The sequence below is a fragment of the Plasmodium vivax genome, chromosome 14, assembly GCF_000002415.2.
Source record: "Plasmodium vivax chromosome 14, whole genome shotgun sequence".
NCBI lineage: Eukaryota > Apicomplexa > Aconoidasida > Haemosporida > Plasmodiidae > Plasmodium > Plasmodium vivax.
The window spans coordinates 1,490,426-1,509,061 of NC_009919.1; the positions used below are offsets into that span (position 1 = coordinate 1,490,426).

Here is an 18,636-nt window from a genome sequence, read left to right on the forward strand (position 1 = left end):
AATTAAAAACAGAAACTGGAAAAAAAAAAAAAAAAGAAATGGCAAAAAAATAAATCAAGTGGATTGCTTCCATATTATGCAAACACTATATATTCATTTTTTTACATATGACCGACTCGCCACGTTACATATTTGTTATACGCATCTCATGGGGCTGTAAGAAGAGGGGGGCAAATTGTAAAACGATTAGCCCTTCTCTGGCGCGCCCCGCCACCATTTAAAATGTTCATATGTTAAGCAAAAAAAGGGAAAAATAAAGAGAAAGAATAGAAACGAAAAAAGGAAAGAAAAAAGAAAGGAAAAAAAAAGGAAAAAAAAGGAGAAACAAAACTGCGCTTGTGCTTGTATATGGTTGACTTCCCCCATTCTGTCATGTCGCATGACGTTCACTTGCTCTTTAATCCATTTTCTTTTCACGTGAGAGGAAAAAAGCCTTTTAAGGATCATACGTGTAAACACGCATGTACAAAAATATACATATATATATACATACGTATACTACTTGTTCGTGCGAACGAACGATTTCGCCCTTCTTTAACTTCGTGCCATTCACTTCTTTCCCTGTACAATGAGGTTTATTCAGCCACCTTTCGCAATTTTCAAGTGAAGAGATCATCACATGGAAATAAATTATGTAAGCAATAATGACGTACCTCCCACTCGTACGTGCATGCGTGGGTTACGTATACCTCAGTGGGATTTCTTTTTCTTTATACATTTTTTAATTTGAAAAATAAGAGGGAGGGATTAACCCTTCAGCATTTTTTTTTTTTTTGTAATTTTATAACTATGCATGTAATAACTGAGTAACATGTGCCCTTTCAATTTATGCGCATGAATCGAATCGCCCACCCCGCGCAAGCGTCATTTAGCAGTCTACAGCCCGGCGCCAGCACAAACGTGCGTACGCACGGACATATGTATGGCATATGTACATATGCACATACGCCTATATATTTATGTACATTTATATATACACTTGTGCCTATTGTCCGTGCTTGCCCGCGTAGTTATGCTGCCTCCCCCTACAGAACACTTCCTTTTTGATGCACAGATGAAGGGAAAATTTTATGCTCGCACGAGCGGCAGCCCCCACGCGCGCATTCGCATATGCTGACATGCATGGCGCAGGTGTAAATAAGCATTTCTATACACGTGTGCACCTATACACATGTGCAAATAAATATATGTACATATATGTGCACGTACATGCGCGCGAACACGCGTTTGCGTAATTGTGAGCGAGCTTCGCGGATGGCCAGCACTTTGACAGTCAAAATCGGCATGAAAGAATTGAAGACGCCTGGCCCGTCCGTTCGCGCCCCTACGTTTTCATTTAAATCGGTGAAAGTTGGCCTTCTGGGGTGAGAGGGAGAATAGGGGGATTTCTGTGTGCGCGTACATGTGAACAACTGTTTGTGGGAAAAGGGGGAGCACTTGCAAATGAACCGACCTGTGTTGACGCCCGCCGCGTGTAGCTCGCCGCATTTGCGCAAGTGTATGTGTGTGTGTTGGCAGGTGTAATCGTGTATGTATGTATGTACGCATGTATGTGTGTATGCCCACGCGCGGCGAGATCCCTGGGGTAACCACTTATAATTTAAAAGAATTTATAAGCCCCCGCGTGACGGCCAGTTCCGCGCGATCAATTTGAGCACCAGTTTGTACACCCAGCAGTTCAGCAGAGAAAGCCGTCCGACGAGCTGTGTGCCAACCCGTCCGACAGTCCACCCACCAAACTTGTTTATCACTCCCCACGTCATATTCGACCTGTCGGTTACCCCCTCCGAAAGAGCAAAATGAAAGAGATATTCCCAAAAAATGCGTGCACACAGGGCGAAGAAGAACAGTTTTGCCTACAAGACATTAACGCGAAAAATGAAGAGGACTACGCTAGCCAAGTGAGCAGCCTACCGTACGTCTCCCCCCATCATGGTGTATGTATAAGAAAGAAAAAGGTCGAACCGGCGGGGTTTATGTTTTATGTAAAATACGAAATTGCTCTGTTAAAAGGGAAGAAGAAAAAGGCAAAGGAAGGTAAATACATCCCGATAGAGGAGATATTTCTCTATAAAGACAAAATAGATTACTTGAATGAACTTAAAGTGAAGAATGAGGGGGAAGGGGAACCCCACAGCGAGGGGGACCAGGGTGGCGATTACAACAAAGAGAGGTCCACGAAAAATAACAAGGATAAAAATTACGAAGATGATTATGATGATGCGAATAACATGGACAGTAGTAGTAAGAAGAAACAGGAAAAGGCAAACAATAAGAAGAGCTCCAATTTAGTGAAAAAATGCATAAACAATAACATAAATGTGTATGAGGTTTTAAGTGTAGAGGAGGCAGATGATTTGGAGACCATTAAAGCGTCGTACAAAAAACTTATACTGTTATTTCACCCTGATAAGAACAAAGGCACGAGTTTTCTAAATCAAAAGGAAAAGGAAAAAAAGAGGAAAAAGGAACGGGAAAAGGGAAAAGACGGTGACAAAAACGATGATAATGCTAAGGGGAAAGGGCAACATGACAGCCATGAGACCAAAAAGGATTTCATGTATTATATGGAGAAATACAACATAGAAAAGTTAACGCCTGAAGAAAAAAAAACCATGTTTTTAAAAATTCAAGACTCCTACGCCGTCCTGTCAGATAAGACCCTTCGAAAACAGTATGACAGTTCCATCCCATTTGATGAATACATTCCAACATTGACCGAGTTGGAGGAGGCCCCGAACTTTTATGAATTTCTCAGACCTGTTTTTAAGAGAAATGCCAAGTGGTCAGCGAAAAAACCAGTGCCGGACATAGGAGATGAACATACAGATATAAAAAATGTAAAATATTTTTACGACTTTTGGTATAATTTTATCAACTGGAGAGACTTCTCATACCAAAATGAGTATAACTATGAGGAAGCGGAATGTCGAGAGGAGAGGAGGTGGATGGAAAGAGAAAATAAAAAAATCCAGAAAAAGGCTTCCAAAGCGGAAAATTTAAGAATTATCAAATTGGTAGATTTAGCCTACAATAACGACCCCAGAATTATTGCAGAAAATAAGAGACTCAAATTGGAGAAGCAGAAGAAGAAAGAATTGGCCATTTTGGAGAAACAGAAAAGAATAGATGCCACCATGAACGAAGTGGAAAAGGAGGGTTCCCCCAACCTACCCAGCAGTGATAAAAAAAATAAGGACAACAAAGCAGCTGTCAAAATTTGGAGGCACCATATAAAATCGCTGTGCTTAACGAAGCTAGCAAAACATGTAGACTCAGATTTGGTACAGGAAAGATTGTCCCTTATGCCGTTTGAAACTTTGTGTGAATTTATAAACGACATTTATGTGTTTCTCAATTTTAACCTCCACAAGGGGAATCCTCCTTCTGTGGAAAAACCGGGTGCCTCCAACGATGCCCAAGTTGATAAGCAGCCACAGGGGGGGAAAGATTCTGCGCACACTGCACATGGTAATAGTGATAGCAATGCCCCAGTTAACACCAACAGTGTTTATGAAAATGTATCTACTAACTTGGTAGGGACAAACGGAATTGCCGAGCAGGACTCAAATAACGCAGTGAGGAAGGACCCCCTCGAGTGCGCCAAAGCGGACCCGTCCAACCACCCCGCTGATTGCACAGACTATACGACCAAGAAGGAGGATAACAACGCGCTAAATGGACACATCGATAGGATCAGCAACCATAAGGATAACTTCCTCGTGGAGAAGGCCAATCACAACCAAGGGATGAATAGCAACGCCTCCTTTGAAAGCCCCCCCTGTGAAGTTAACCATCTGCACCAGAGCAAAATCGAAACAGGGGGTAGCGACCCACGAGTGGAAGTGCACCCCAGTGGTAACAAACGAGAAGACGAACTGAATGAGAACAAATTAGTAAATGCGGAGAAGGTACCCAACGGGGTGAGTTCAGGAGAGCCAAAACTTCCCGACAGCGACGGCTCCAAGAGGAGCCCCTCCGAAAACATGGGCATGCGGAATAACACCATGAGCAGTACAACGTGTAGCACGGCAAGCAGCACGACGCGCAAGCAGGTGGCTAGCCAAACGGTCAACCAAGTGGCGGGCCAAGTGACTAGTCAAACGCAGAACAGCAACGACGGTGGAGGAAACAGAACCACCGGGTTTATAGGCCACCTGAAAAACGTACAACTGGGGGACAAAGAAATCGAGTTGTTAATTCTGATATTTAAAAAATACATTAACGAATTTACCCGTGTTATGGAAAAGGAGCAAAAAAGGGATTCGGAGGAAGCCACAATTACAAGGAGCAAAACCGAAAAGGATGCACGTGTAGCAGGAGGGGGAACCATGAATAGCAGCCCCTCCCCTGTGCGTCAACAGGTTAGCGAAAATGTAAAGTTAATGAATGAACAGGGAAGTGGTAACCATTCCGAAAATGACAAAAAGAAGAGTGAAGAATCTAGTAACATGGGCGGTAATAACATGTGCGGTAGTAACATGTGCGGGAAGTGGACCGCCCAGGAAGTCTCCCTGCTTGCGAAGGCATTGAAATCCTACCCAGGGGGAACGAAAAACAGATGGAACCTGATTTCCAATTTTATAAAAACCAAAAGTGTGAAAGAAGTTATAAAGAAGACGAAAGAAATGTTCGAAAATGAAACTTTAAAAAATTTAAGCAGAAACTTTGAAGAAACTCCCTTTGATAATTTTAAAAATCAAAATAAAGGAGTGATGAAAAAGATCGACGATAATTTGGATAAGAGGGATGTAAAAGTGACGGCCGCGGAGAAAGATGGCTTGACAGCTAAGTCGGCAGATAACTTGAGCAACAATGTGAGCACTAGTTTGAATGGCCACGCGGAGGTGAAGCGGCCGTGGACACATCAGGAGCAGCATTTGTTGGAACAGGCGCTGATGAAGCACCCTGCGTCTTTGCCGAAAAAGGAGAGGCTCCAGTTAGTGGCCTCTGAGATTAAGACAAGGACGCTGGAGGAAGTTATCCTCAGAATGAAGACTCTCCGGGCACAGATATTAGCCAAGAAGGCGGCAAAGTAGGGTGCAGGCACATTATACCGTTAGGCAAGCCTCCAATTCGTGGCAAACGCGTGCAAGTGTACCTTTTTCAGTATGCACGACGGGTCCTCCTTTTGGCTGTTAAAGAAAAGTGTGACCTTGGGGGGGGGGGGTGCACTCCACTTGGCATATACATGTGTGCAGCGCCAGGATGCCCCTCCCAAGGGAAAATGGAAGAAGGGAAATTCTCCAGGCCGAGGGAGGAAGATCATGCCAGTGCTATTACCGCATCGTGTCACAAGCTACACAAAAATAATGTAATGAGAAATGCATCACTCTGTTTGGCCCTCAATGGTAGAACGAAATGCAGACCGCCTACATGGCATCCTTCCACGAAACCCGGGGGTGAATGCCCCCATTTTATATGCGTTACTAATTAAACCCAGAGCTGTATGTACTTCTGTACACATGTAATAATCTATTGTGCATATTTGTACGAACGTATGTTTTTCAGTTTATTCATTTTATCCGAAAGATATGTGAATGAACAGATTCGTTTCTTCCCCTTTTCGTTATCAATTGCGTTGTTTAATCGTTTTGTTAAGTTTTTTTTATGACTTTTTTGCGCTCGCATTTGTGCTCGCCCTTAACTTTTAATTTTTTTTTTTTTTTTTTTTTTCCCCTGCGTTTCTGCGTCGTCGCATTTGGGTCTCCGCTTTTGCATTTCGCCGACGCGATTTCGCATTAGCCTTTCCCCGTTCATTTCCCCCTTTGCACGTACACGCCCCCTCTGAAATAATTTTGTTTTATTCCTTCACCTGTTTATAATTAAAGTTGTCACTCGCTATTTTTTTTTTTTTTTTTTATCAATGTCTTTTACATCGCAGTAGGTTTTCCACAAATCTTATTAGACGCAACTCTGCAACATTGTTTTTTCAGTTTTAAGTTTGACTATTCAAATGGGTCGCGCGGGAGAGGAGCGGAGAGGCGGCAGTGAAGCCGCGTAGAAGCAACAGAGAAGCCACGTAGAAACTGCGTAAAAGCCGCGTAGAAACCTCTCCCTGCCGCTACGCAGTGCCGAGTTAGAAACGAAAAAAGCCGCAGTAACACGGTGGACGCGATGCGCTATAGAAAAACGCGCGCAGAGGAACCACCATTTTGTGTTTCTTCGTTAGACGCGGAGTGAAGGAAATCTCCCTCCCCCCTGGGTTGCTTGCACAAAAAAAAAAAACGAAATAAAATATAAAACGTGGAAGGACAAAACTATGCGCCGCTTACTCAAAAAAAGGTAAGCAAAACAAATAATCACCCACCCCACACACACGCGATGCATCCATCGGAGGGGCCACCTGCACTCACCGCTGCTTCTTCAAACGGTACCTGCGGCCACCCTTCTTATCCCGCATGAATCTTTTATTTATAAGTCTGCTTTGCCGAGGCAGTTTATACGTCCTCACTTTCTCTTTCGTTGGGATCCACGGAATGGTAGACAGACCCATTCTTTTTTTTTTGTATTTTTTTTTCTGATGTTTTCTTATTTTAAAGTACCTTCTGCGCTTTGTGCTTATTTGCTTCTTTAATATAAAGTTCAAATGGGATTTTAAAAAGGGGAAATAAAAGCCGCGCAAAATGCTACCTCTGTGGGGTCCCATACAAGCTCCGTTCGTGGCAAAGGAAAATTTTTTTATTAGCAGCACTTCATTTTTATTTTTGCAACAATGTCTTACGCACTGGTGGGAAAATCTGACTAAGTTTTCGAAGCAGCTTTTCAACATAGTATAAACCGCAAATGGATAGAAAAAAAAACGCAAAAAAAAAAAAAAAGGGAGTATCCTTCCTTCCGCAGTTATGTATACCCTCCTTTTCGTTTTTCACATGAGTCCCTGTGTTCCTTCTTTCCAATGCGTCCTGCACCCCCGTGTGGGTAAATATACATGCGCGTAGCTAAGCCGCTATTTGTCCTTACACCTATCTGTCATTTCACTTTTTTCTGCCCAGTAGATGCCACAACATTATCTTGCTTTGGTTCATATGGTGAAGGCCGTTGGTGGGCGGCATCTGAAACCTTCGCTGAGATGGAAGATGAATCTTTTCTGGAGAGTTCAACGCACAGGAAGTGATCATAAAAGGGGTTAACATTTTAAATAGTGTATTTGGGTCCCTTTTTTTTGGGAATTCGTGTCATCCATATTTTTCTATACTTCGATTTGCAAGCGCATAATTCGTTTTTTAATTTATCGGCTGGCTGCTTCTCTGCATGCGCGGGGGCATAGCAGTGTCACTACATATGAGTGTAAAACTATGACTTTGTTTTTTTAATTTTTTTTTTTTTATCATTTTTTTGACACTTGGAAGGGTACACAGGCGCACTTCTGCGGTGATGAGTTAAAAGTTGCAGATGTGGCGTGTTCGTTTGAGTCATCGGGGTTCTTATTGCTGTGAGGACACAAATAGGGGGCACCCCAATTGGAGGACCCCAAACTGCTGGCTACGTAACCAACGAATGACACTCTTTTATTCATACCCCTTTGTGGGAAAAAAAAAACAGAAAAATGAAGCAAAACGGTGGACACGTGGATGTGCATATAAGCGTGTGTTCAGAATCCCCCCGTGTTCATCAAACTGTAAGCGAAGGGAGGTGCACTGCTTGTCATGGCCACACTCAAAGGAGTTCCCCAATTCTTCTGCTCAAATGTTCCTCAATATCTTGAATTGCATCTACTTCGTATTTCACGCCGGAAGTTTTCATGTGGTTAGCGTATTCCCTTCAAGGGGGAAAAAAGCGCGAAAAGGAGAAATGCAGCGTGGGGGTGTCCACAGAAGAGCATTTTGCCACCCTCCCCAGTTGATTCTCATCACGTGCATGTTTTTTTTTTTCGTTTTTTTGCCCCCTTACGTCCACGCGATAATTTCAGAGGCGCGGAATTTGCTGCTACTTTTTACTGTCTCGCAAAAGCTACAAGGAGGTAAAGGGGAAAAGTGGAAAAGGGGAGAATAAATAGGCACACCCATTCTGCATAACTCGTTGCTCCTTCCTACTGGTGTCTGTCTATGCGCTAGCCCCACGTAAGAAGGAAAATGCAACTTGTGAAAATCCCCACTTGTCCAGCATCCGGATGTCCCTTAAGGTCAGTTTACTTATATCAATATCTTTCAAAACTTTTTTTTGAAGCCCTTCCTCCGGGGGGAACAAATTCAGCCAGCATAAATTATCAATTGATACGTCGTCTACGTCTATATTTATGAAGAATGGGATGATGGGGAAAAGGTATATATTGCCTTGCATCTTTGCAAAAAAAAAAAAATTATCTTTTTTTTTATTTTTCCTTTTTCAACATTTTGCTTAACAGTAAACTTTTGACTCCATCTTCGAGGTATAGGTGAACGCTATGCTTAGACCTTCATGAGGACAAAAAATGTTCGCTGTTGAAGTAACGTATTTGCTGCAGCGCTTACGGTGGAACGAAATGACACTGCCGGCGCGCGCATCCCTCTACGCGTCCACCTCGAAATAACCATAAGCATCGTAATCGGTGAGACAGAAAATCTTCAAGCCTGCGTTGCATCTGCGGATTTCGTAAAGGAGTTGCCGGGTGTTGAGGTCTGTAAAAGGGGGGCCACGCGGAAGGGTGTGCGCACATATAAATATATAAATGTATATAAGTAAATATATATATATATATATATATGTATGCATATGCACTCGTATGTGCAAGGCCGAGCACATATAGGCATTCCCGCATGCATGTGCACCCCCCGGAGTCATCCCCGAGAGCGCCAACCTGGGAACCCTCTGGCCGTAATCATAATGCAGGGCCCATAATTCGAAATGAAATCCGATTGAAGCAGCCTAAAAAAAATCGTCTCCTTTTCCACTATTAGGACGTATTTCACGTCAGGCGAAATTTTTATATCGGAGACTCCAAAGGGGCATATCAAGTGCCCTCTCGTCTGAAAAAGGTGTGAAGGAGAGGGGGTGCCGTTTCGCATTCGAAAATGATGAAGTGGGAAATGAGCAACGGTATATAATGCGTGGAGCGACATGTAACATGGTAAGTAAGTTGGTCACTAATTAACTGCGTGACTATATGTGCAGGCATGCATTTGGTTGGTGTGGCCTCATTCAACGGCCGTGCGATATGCTCCCTTTGACGGACTTCAAAAATACTCATGCAGTCAACCCATGGGCCTAAAGCGAAAACGAGTTGGACGCGCGTTAGTTGAAGACGGCTCTCCAGCCATGTGCACATGTACATATGAGTAGTTATAACGCGCCATCTGTGTAGACGAGGGTGACGGAACATAAAACCATCGTTGCGCGATTTTATATTCACTTGAATTTTTTTCCCGGAGGAAAACATTTCCTCTGATTATTCCTTTGGGGGAATTATAAATGTTTAGCAACTCTCTTGGAATTTTTACAATTTTTGTTAACTTTCCAATTGTTACATTTGAAACTTTTTGCGAAATGAACAACTGTGGGTTTGTGTAAAATATTTGTCTCAATGTGGAATGCATATTGTCCTTTAAATTTTTCGAAACGATTTCGATGATGCAGAACAGTCTCGCCATTTCAAGAATTTTCCCCTTTGACAAAACTTTTTTTTGCTTCTTATTTTCCAGCAGGGAAGTAAGAAAGTTCAAAGTGTATTTTTCCAGCAGAGTTGTTACGTCCACGCTGTCCCGCATTTTGAGCAAGCGGATGAGCGGACAAACGAACAGATACGTTCACACATAAATGAGTCGCTGAATAAATGTGGGCCAACGCGCTGAACGCGCTAAGTACAGGACGTCCACCTCGCGCACGCAAATGGGCGTAGTCTCATCGCTACACATGAACGATGTTGCAGTCGTCGCAATAGGACAAATTTGTAAAAACGGAAAATGAGTGAGCACATGGATTAATTGCGAAAGATTGATCGGACGTTGCGCTGGAAAATGGGGATTTTAAATAACCTACCTTAGCCAGTCTTTGCAAACCATATGTTAATTTTTTTTTTTTTCCCTTCTGGGAATATAATGCGTACACTACTATACTATACATTTATGGAAAAAAAAAAAAAAAAGGGGCGACTTTTCCGTCACCCTATGTAGCTACTTTTCTTCCCTTATATGCGTAACAAAAATGGCATATTTTTTGGCGCACTTCTACGAGTGCAAATGCGGTTATACCCATTTGCTCATTTTTCGTGAATACTGGAGGGGAAACTCCACTTTATCATTTTCGCTTATTTTATCATTTCCCGTACAACCACAAAATTTGTTCAGTCAAATCGCGCTTGCGTTAAGACCCATAATTCTTAGTGACATATGTACGCTTCTCCAAAAAGGGATACTCATTTGTGAGATGAAAAAAGTGGAAGCGAAGAAGGCGATTATAAATTTACGTGGAACTTATTTCGAACAACTCCGTCACGTTGTTGCATAAAATGACGTATGCCCTTAACGCGGCAAAAAAAAAAAAAAAAATTCAAGCGGTTCAATTTTCCCCCCGCAGGATTACCACATGTACAACTTTGCAAGCTTCTCAATTTTTAAGAAAATAAAAAGTTCCGCTTAATTTTGTGAAAGAATAAAAGGATTTATGTAGCATATTAAGGGACGTTAATTTTTTTAGCATATTGCTATGTAAATTTAACCCCATTTTGTACGTTTTTTTTTTTTTTCTCTCGTATAATTAACTCATTGTGCATTGCATATGTTTGGAAGCAGTTCCCATAGGGCATATTTTTCCCAAGCCAGGGATATATATACTGTACCCCCCCAATTTGAAGTTTGAGTAAAGACCCATTTGGGCATGAACCAATTTGGGAGGAGAGGGAACCTATTTTGTTAAAAAGAAGGCTATACTGCTTAGTCAGCAAATTTTACGAATGTACCACGCAGCGTAACCGTTTTTTTTGCGAAGAGGAGAAAAAAGGATGAACATTCCGAATGACGCATAGCTGACGAGGGAAAGTCAAATAAACCACCATTTCGAAGTTGTACATTTTTCCAATCGTTAGTAGTACGCCCCAATGTAGGAATGGACCAACCAGTGGGACATTTCTGAAAAGGATTTAAATGTACCCCTAAAGGGAGGAAGCACGTAAAGATATATTCTCCATATGGATTTTTAGCCCATATTTTTTGTGCTAACGTGGAGGCGCACTACTAGTCAGTTTTTTACCCACAGTACGCCACAACGATGGACTACGCGGGGACCAGCAGGAGCAACGCCGACACGGCTGACACGGCCGACAGCAACTGCAACAGCAACGGCAACGGCAACGGTAGACCCTTCCAAAATGAATCTAACTTTGACAAAACCAGGCTGATCATAAAAAATGTGCCAAAATATATGAACGAAATGGATTTAAAAAAACACTTTTTTAAAATGAAAGGGAATTATGAATTTAAAATAACAGATATAAAAATTATGAAGAGAAAAAAAATTGTCAAGAATAAAGAAGTTTTTGAGTCCAGAAAAATCTGCTTCATAGGGTTTATTAGCAACACAGATTGTGAAAACTTTAAAAAGTCATTTAATAACACCTACATTAATACTAGCAAAATTGTCGTCGAAGATGCCTTTTCTCCACTCATTTCCAAAAATGCTCAGCAGAGCAGAAACGCCACTTCGTATGGCCTGAGACGTATAGGGGAGATGCAAAAAATGAAGAAAGACAAATCTGTGCAAATTGTGAAAAGCGAAAAATTCGTCAACAAAACGATTCCCATCAAGAAAACCAAAGCGGGGATGAGCGCCACCAGGAGCCACGTCATATTCTTAGATGACCAGCCGCTTCAGGGCGAGGTGCAGGAGGAGGAGGAGAAGAAGAAGCAGAAGAAGAAACAGAAGAAGAAACAGAAGAAGAAGGAAAAGAAGACGACCAAAATGGAAGGGGAAAAACCCAGCGAACGGTCGGAGCCCGCGGAGAAGGCACGCACAAACGGTGCTAAGCGGGACATTGATGGGGAAGGCAACAGGGGGAATGCTGCCCATGCTGAGACAGGCGATGGCGCGCAAAGTGGCGAAGAAAAGGAGGAGGCCGCGGAGGAAAAGGCCCTGGATTGGCTGAAAAAAATCTCCAAAAAGGAGGAAAGCGACAAAAATGATAGAAATGATAGGAGTGATCGAAATGATCCAAATGATCCAAATGAACGGAAGGACAAAACTAACCAGAACGGTCAGGGTGCGCAAAGGAACCGCCTGTTCGAGGACGAAATGAGCACAGCGAGCACTCAGTCGTGCGACGAAAAGGAAGGGAAGAAAAAAGCGGACAATGACGTGGAGGAGGACGATTGTGAAAATATGAACACCGGGAAAATTATCATCTTTAACATGCCCCCCGTAAACGAACAGGACGTAAAGAGCCTGTGTGAACGGTTTGGCCCCGTCGTCGATGTGAAGGTCTTTAAGAACGTAAAAAAAGGAGCAGCAGTCCTAAATTTGAATGAAAAAAAAAACAACAAATCGAGTGACGATTTTTTTATAAAACTGCTGAAGGAAAACCACGACTCCTTTGCAAACGAAAAGGAGAGAGAAAAGCAAAAGAAAAAAAAAAAAAAAAACTCGGATGAAGCTGACAGCGGTGTGGTGAAAAGGGAGGACAAACAGATAGGCGATGGGGAGGCCTCCGATTGGAAAAATAAAAATGGAAGCAACAGAAACGAATCTATCCTCAACAGCGACCTTACAAATGTAAAGGTATACGCCTTCGTCAATTTTATGTTCCCCAGCGCTTGTGAGCGAGCCAAGAATATCTTAAACAATGCCATTTTTAGGGGCAAAGTGTTAAGCGTGAAATATGCCAAGGACAAATGTGGAGACTACGAATATACAGAGAAAGGAAAAAATAATGTGTTCATTAAATTGTCTCATGATTCGAAAACGTCGTATAAGAAAATATTGGAAATTCAAAAGAAGAGGAACTGCCAAAATGAAAACATCTGGAACCTTCTCTACACGGACATCAACTCGAGCATCCACAGCTTCTGCAAGGAAAATAAATGCAGCCCCCAGTCCATACTAAACATAAGGGACCGGAACATTGCCGTTAATGTTTCGCTCACCGAAACGTACATAATTAACAAAATGAAGGAGTGGATAAGGAAGGAGGGCATTTACTTGGAGGCGTTCGAGCAGATATATAAGAAGCGGAGCGAGGGGGAAGAGCCCAGCGGAAAAGAGGGCGGAGAGCCGAGTGGAAAACCGAGTGCAGAAACGGACGGAAAAGCGGGCGGAGAACCGAGTGCAAATCAGAATGGAGAAACCAGCGGAGAAGGCCCCCCCGGGGAGGAGCCCAGCCGCGCCAACCACGTCGTCAAGTACAAACGCAGTGATGACACCATAATAGTAAAAAATTTGTCCGTTCAGACAAACCAAAAGGAAGTAATAAGCCTCTTCAAGAAGTTTGGCGTTTTGAGCAAAGTTAGTTTTTCCCCCTATAACAATATAGCCATACTGCAGTTCGAGAAGGCGGAAAACGCCAAGAAGGCCTTCATATCGAATTCGTACATACGGTATAAGAAGCTGCCCCTCTATTTGGAGTGGGCCCCCATGAACCTGTTCGAGAGGAAGGGAGACCAGGATGGCAGGGGAAGCGGGGGAAGCGGGGGAAGCGGGGGAAGCGGTGAAAGCGGCGGAATAGGTGGAAGCAGTGGAAGCCGCGGAAGCGGTAGCAAGGGGGAGACGAACGAGGGAGACACACCCGCCAACGAAGCAGTCAAAAAATCCGAACAGGGAGCGGCCCCGAAGGAGGAGCAACACCACAGCGAAAGCGAGTCCAGTGATGAAGAAATTACGCACGCCAGCATCTACATCAAAAACCTGAACTTCAATACCAAGGAAGAGGACCTAAAAAAGTTGTTCGAAAAATTGGACGGATTTATAACCTGCAATATTGTGAAGAGTAAGAAGGCCATATCGAAGAAGAATCTCGAAAAGGGAAAAGCGCCAGAACAGAAACTGATGTCTCAGGGATACGGTTTTGTCGAATTTAAAAGCAAAGAGTTAGCTGTTGAGGCCATCAAAAAGTTGACAGCAACAACTCTGGATGGCCACGTGCTGGAGCTGAGTCTTTCTCGCAACAGAGTTAAAAAAAAAAAAAATAAAAATAATGAAGAAAAAGAGGTAGTTAAGGAAAAAAAAAAAATTACCAAAAAGCTGCTAGTAAAAAATTTAGCCTTTCAAGTGACGAAAGAAGAATTAAGAAAATTATTTTCTGCATTTGGAAATATTAAAAGTGTCAGAATTCCCAAAAATGCATATAACAGAAGCAGAGGATATGCATTTGTTGAGTTTATGTCAAAAAATGAATGCCTCACAGCGATTGAGTCACTACAGCATACCCATTTGTATGGAAGACACCTCATCATCGATTTTGCCGATGATTTTATTTTTGAAAACAATGTGAACGAATTTGACAAACTGAAAGAGGGGGGGGTTAACAACAATCATGAGAGTAAGAAGCAAAAGTGCATCACGTCGGAACAAGCCAAGAGAAAAGCCACCTATGAGAAGGAGAAAAGAAACCAAGTCACTGAATCGAAAAAAAGGAAACTGATGAATGATATGCAGAATATTTGATACGCCATTTTGGGGGGTAATTCCCAAATGGGCAACAGTCTCTTCCTGCGTAAATGTTGACAAGCAGGTTAGTACGCTTATATGGATATGTGTCCGCTCCAGTGGAAAAAATGTCCCAATTAGGAGGGAAAAAAAAGAAGAAGAAAAAGAAGAAGAAGACGTTCCCCCATTTTAACTTGCAACGGAAAGGTGAAGAACACAAGGTGGGGTCTACGCCGCCATGCTGGAAACGCCTCTTTGCAACAGTTGGGAGATCTCCAAAGTGATGTGAAAATTGCGTATCATCCGCTCTTTTTGGACACACGTCCAGATTATACACCCCTTTTTGTGCACACGTGCAGATATACACATGTCAGTCCCCTGTGTGTAGGTGCTGTGGAGGGCGTGCCTCACCCGTTTCGTGCGTAGGTGCAATTCTATGGAGTAGCTGACCACCATTTTGCCGTGCATACTCCGCCCTTTTTAACATTTACCGTTACCTGCGTAACTTCCCTTGCGCAGATTTTTGCAGCATAACAAATTTGCTGTCCCATTTGATCTATTTTTGCACTTTTTAATTTTTTCCCAAGTGAAAAAAAAAGAAAACATTTGAACTTAACGTAGTAGTATAAAATGACAAATTTGTTTATTACGCTAAAAATGGTGAGCACACGTTCGGGCTACCTTTTAAAATTTGAAAAAAAAAAAAAAAAAAAATGATATCACGTGCCTACGCATCCATCATGGAAGGATCGCTGCGTTTAAGCATGCCCACTATTTTTTGAACCCTTGGCGAAACAGCGTCTGCATTTAGGAAAGTTAAAATTGCCTTTTTAAGCAATCCCATTTTGCACGATTAGGGATTTTTAAAGGTGAGGTAGCGAGCGAGTGAGTTTTCATTCTCCGTGTTGCTCCCTCCAATTTATGCACGCGGGTGACATGGCCGAACATACTGTACATACTTTCTTATTATGGTAAGTTTTCTCACGCCCACTCATTTGGCCCTTCCTCTTTTGTGAAATACTTCCGCGAGCCATCCGTCATCTGCATCTTCTCCTTACTGTGAAATGTACCGCAACGAAGGGTGTAGCACCTTTGCCACAATGCTTAAACTTAGCGCGTTGCCGATGTGGTAACTTCCAGAGGGTTTCATTTTCCCCATCTCCTTAGAACGGCGTTGTATACGCACAGGTACCTTCTTCCCTGCTGAAATGGAGCAGACTCAGTTGTGTGGAAACGCATGCCTTATACCACCGTCATACCCCATAAGCAGTACCCCACAGAATGTGTGTTTTCTCACACAGATGAGTAGCCACATCACCCAGGCGCCAACCCTCACAAGTGAACCCCCGCGCGCATAAAATCGAAGAGTTGGAGAAAATCATAATAAATAATTTTTATTATGAAATTAAAGTTTTCCCTCCTCTCAGCAATTTTTACTTTCCCCCTCGTACAATTCTGCAATAGTTACATGATTAAAATTGTGCATCATCCTGTTGTAATAAATAATTTATTTTCTCACCACAAGGTGCAAAAGAAGAAGAGCCTTTCCCCCCTGGGTTACTCCTCTCATGTCCCCTTTTTAAATGAACACAATGAACTGAGGAAGAAGGCTGACCGTTTTAAGGTATTCGTCAAGGAGGGAAATATACGAAATAATTGTGGCGGTAAAAATGGGCGGCCTACACACAAAGGAAGAACCGATATAGACCATCAAACAGGCAGACAGCTGAGGGGAGCTCAAAAGAAATGCCACGATAGGGAGACAACGCTGGAAGACGTGACCAATCAGCGTGGAAGCGCACACCGTGGTGAAGATGAAGAGGGGGAAAAAGGACACCAAAAGGATGTCCATTTTGTGAGTGATATGGCCCACGCGGGGGGGACCCCTTCGAATGGCGACTCCACTGAGGGAGACACTGGTAACGGGGAAGGTCTTGGTGATGACTCCACTGAGGTGCACGCGGGGTGGGCGCGAGATTGGGAACGTCATATGGGAGAAATCGCGGCGGAGGGAAAGGGAGCGTTTCGCGACAAGCGGGAAGATTATGCAAGCCGAGTGAGAAGCGAAGAAAATGGGGGCGAAAATGAAGGCGAAAATGAAGGCAAAAATGAAGGCGGAAATGGGGGCGAAAATGAAGGCGAAAATGAAGGCAAAAATGAAGGCGGAAATGGGGGCGAAAATGAAGGCGAAACTGCCCAGTCACATCGAGAAGAGCCCCCCGACCTTCATGGCAAACCGCATCACGAACCGCTGCACGATCCGCTGCACGACCGGAGAGGGAAAAAAAAAGGCGTCGACCTAAAAATCATAAGAAGCCTACCCCTGATATCTATTATAGGCAGACCGAATGTTGGGAAGTCGACCATATTCAACCGACTGACGAGGAAGTTCCAAGAGGGCAGCATCGTCCTAGGGGAAAGCAGCACAAGAGATAAAATTTATGGAGAAGTAGATTGGGATGGCTACAAATTTGAGGTGGTGGACACAGGTGGCCTCCTATTCGAAGATGAAAAATTTTGCAAGCAAATACGAGACCAAATTATGTTAGCGCTTAACGAGTCCTCAGTCGTGTTGCTCGTCGTTGATGGGATAAACGGCGTCCACCCTGTGGACCTCGAGATATGCAGGTTCCTCAGGAAGTACATTAAAAATGAGTGTATTAGTAAAATGGCCTCGGGGAAGAAGCGGGCCGGCCAGGTTGACCATGCTGGGGTTGGAGAACACCCGCCTGAGGACGCATCGAAAGGTAGCAGCTCATCGAGTGATGCGTCCGAAGGGTCCGCGGTGGATACCTCCCAAACGGACGCAGCGTGCCGAAGGGTTCACAAGGTTGATGACGCGAGGAGCGCAGAAAGGGAAGAAGAAGAAAACCAAAACGAAAACCAAAACGAGGACGAAAACGAAGAAGTCCAAACTGATGGACGGAAAACGGCGATGCTCAAAGTCATCGTGTGCGTGAACAAATGCGAGTCGTACAAAGACGGAAACGTGAAGGCGCAAAACTTCTGGGAACTGGGGTTCGGGACGCCCTACCCCTGCAGTGGGATCCATGGAAATGGGCTGACCGAAATTTTAGACGAGTGCATCAAGTATATAAACAAAGTGGAGATAAACGAAATGGAAGAAGAAAAAAAAGAAGAAAACACCATAAACATTAGCTTCATCGGAAAACCAAACACAGGGAAGTCAAGTATTTTAAATAAAATCCTAAACTGTAACCGTTTCATCGTTTCCCCGATAGCAGGAACTACTGTTGACTCGATTGACGTTTTAGTAAAAATTAAAGACAGCGATAGAATTTACAGACTGATCGATACCGCTGGAATACAAAAAAGGAAAAAAAACGTCCCCTTTAACGAAAAAACAAAATATGAATACTTACTGTTCAACAGAACTGAGAAGGCCATCAAACGTAGTGACGTCTGCATCCTCGTCATCGACTCGTTTAATGGAATAAGTTCGCAAGACATCAACATAGCAAGGAAAATTGTGCAAGAAAATAAAAGCTGTATAATTTGCTGCAACAAATGGGATTTGATATATAACAAAAATGACATTTTTAATGACACCAAAAATTACGTTCTTAATCTTTTAAAGCCAGTTGATTTTGCCAACATTTTGTTCATATCTGCTAAGACGTCTCAAAGATTGCTTAACATATTTGATCATGCCGAAGAGACGTACAAGCAGTACACCAGGAAAATAAACACAAACAGTTTGAATGACGTTATAAAGGAAGCTCTGCTCCTTAGACCTCCTATCCCCATCAGGAATAAGTCACTAAATATTTACTACGCCTTTCAGACCCATATTAAACCACCCGGGTTTGTTTTTTTTTGTAACTCTCACAAGTGTGCTTATGAAAATTACACAAAGTATCTGGAAAGCAGAATACGGGAGAGCTTCAACATACGGGGCACGCCTATTAGAATTTACTACAAGGAGAAGAGGAAAAGACGCCTCATCAAGAAGGTCAAGAACCCGGACAAGTACAGCCTGGACGTTGAGGCCATACAGAGGGACTTTCTAAAGGCACAGTCTGGTCAGAAGCCCCAGGGCTGAACCCCCAGTTGAGCGGTGCGGCG

General features: G+C 43.1%; 5 protein-coding genes across 5 annotated transcripts, besides 8 other annotated features; 3 read left to right on the forward strand and 2 right to left on the reverse strand.

The window, feature by feature from the left end:
• Positions 1 to 1,799: 1,799 nt before the first annotated feature.
• On the forward strand, positions 1,800 to 5,039 carry PVX_123520 (DNA-binding chaperone, putative; the record flags this gene model as incomplete). The annotated part of the gene is made up of 1 exon (XM_001617215.1): positions 1,800 to 5,039. One exon carries the CDS (start codon positions 1,800 to 1,802, stop codon positions 5,037 to 5,039), a length of 3,240 nt encoding a protein of 1,079 aa, XP_001617265.1.
• Positions 5,040 to 6,352: 1,313 nt separating this feature from the next.
• PVX_123525 (hypothetical protein, conserved) lies at positions 6,353 to 6,772 on the reverse strand (the record flags this gene model as incomplete). The annotated part of the gene is made up of 1 exon (XM_001617216.1): positions 6,353 to 6,772. One exon carries the CDS (start codon positions 6,770 to 6,772, stop codon positions 6,353 to 6,355), a length of 420 nt encoding a protein of 139 aa, XP_001617266.1.
• Positions 6,773 to 7,659: 887 nt separating this feature from the next.
• Positions 7,660 to 9,960, reverse strand: PVX_123530 (hypothetical protein, conserved; the record flags this gene model as incomplete). The annotated part of the gene is made up of 7 exons (XM_001617217.1): positions 9,332 to 9,960; positions 9,155 to 9,186; positions 8,780 to 8,948; positions 8,514 to 8,600; positions 8,099 to 8,231; positions 7,894 to 7,953; positions 7,660 to 7,762 (listed from the first exon to the last, which is right to left on the reverse strand). Exons 1-7 carry the CDS (start codon positions 9,684 to 9,686, stop codon positions 7,660 to 7,662), a joined length of 939 nt encoding a protein of 312 aa, XP_001617267.1. The 5' UTR covers positions 9,687 to 9,960.
• Positions 8,704 to 8,724: a microsatellite.
• Positions 8,973 to 9,003: a microsatellite.
• A 797-nt stretch (positions 9,961 to 10,757) lies between the features above and the next one.
• Positions 10,758 to 10,783: a microsatellite.
• A 401-nt stretch (positions 10,784 to 11,184) lies between these two features.
• Positions 11,185 to 15,244, forward strand: PVX_123535 (RNA binding protein, putative; the record flags this gene model as incomplete). Its single annotated transcript, XM_001617218.1, has 1 exon — positions 11,185 to 15,244. The coding sequence occupies one exon, from the start codon at positions 11,185 to 11,187 to the stop codon at positions 14,566 to 14,568; it is 3,384 nt and encodes a 1,127-aa protein (XP_001617268.1). The 3' UTR covers positions 14,569 to 15,244.
• Positions 11,233 to 11,256: a microsatellite.
• Positions 11,300 to 11,319: a microsatellite.
• Positions 13,082 to 13,147: a microsatellite.
• Positions 15,245 to 15,912: 668 nt separating the features above from the next.
• Positions 15,913 to 15,937: a microsatellite.
• A 73-nt stretch (positions 15,938 to 16,010) lies between these two features.
• Positions 16,011 to 16,036: a microsatellite.
• PVX_123540 (GTP-binding protein, putative) lies at positions 16,019 to 18,613 on the forward strand (the record flags this gene model as incomplete). Its single annotated transcript, XM_001617219.1, has 1 exon — positions 16,019 to 18,613. One exon carries the CDS (start codon positions 16,019 to 16,021, stop codon positions 18,611 to 18,613), a length of 2,595 nt encoding a protein of 864 aa, XP_001617269.1.
• Between the last annotated feature and the right edge of the window lie 23 nt (positions 18,614 to 18,636).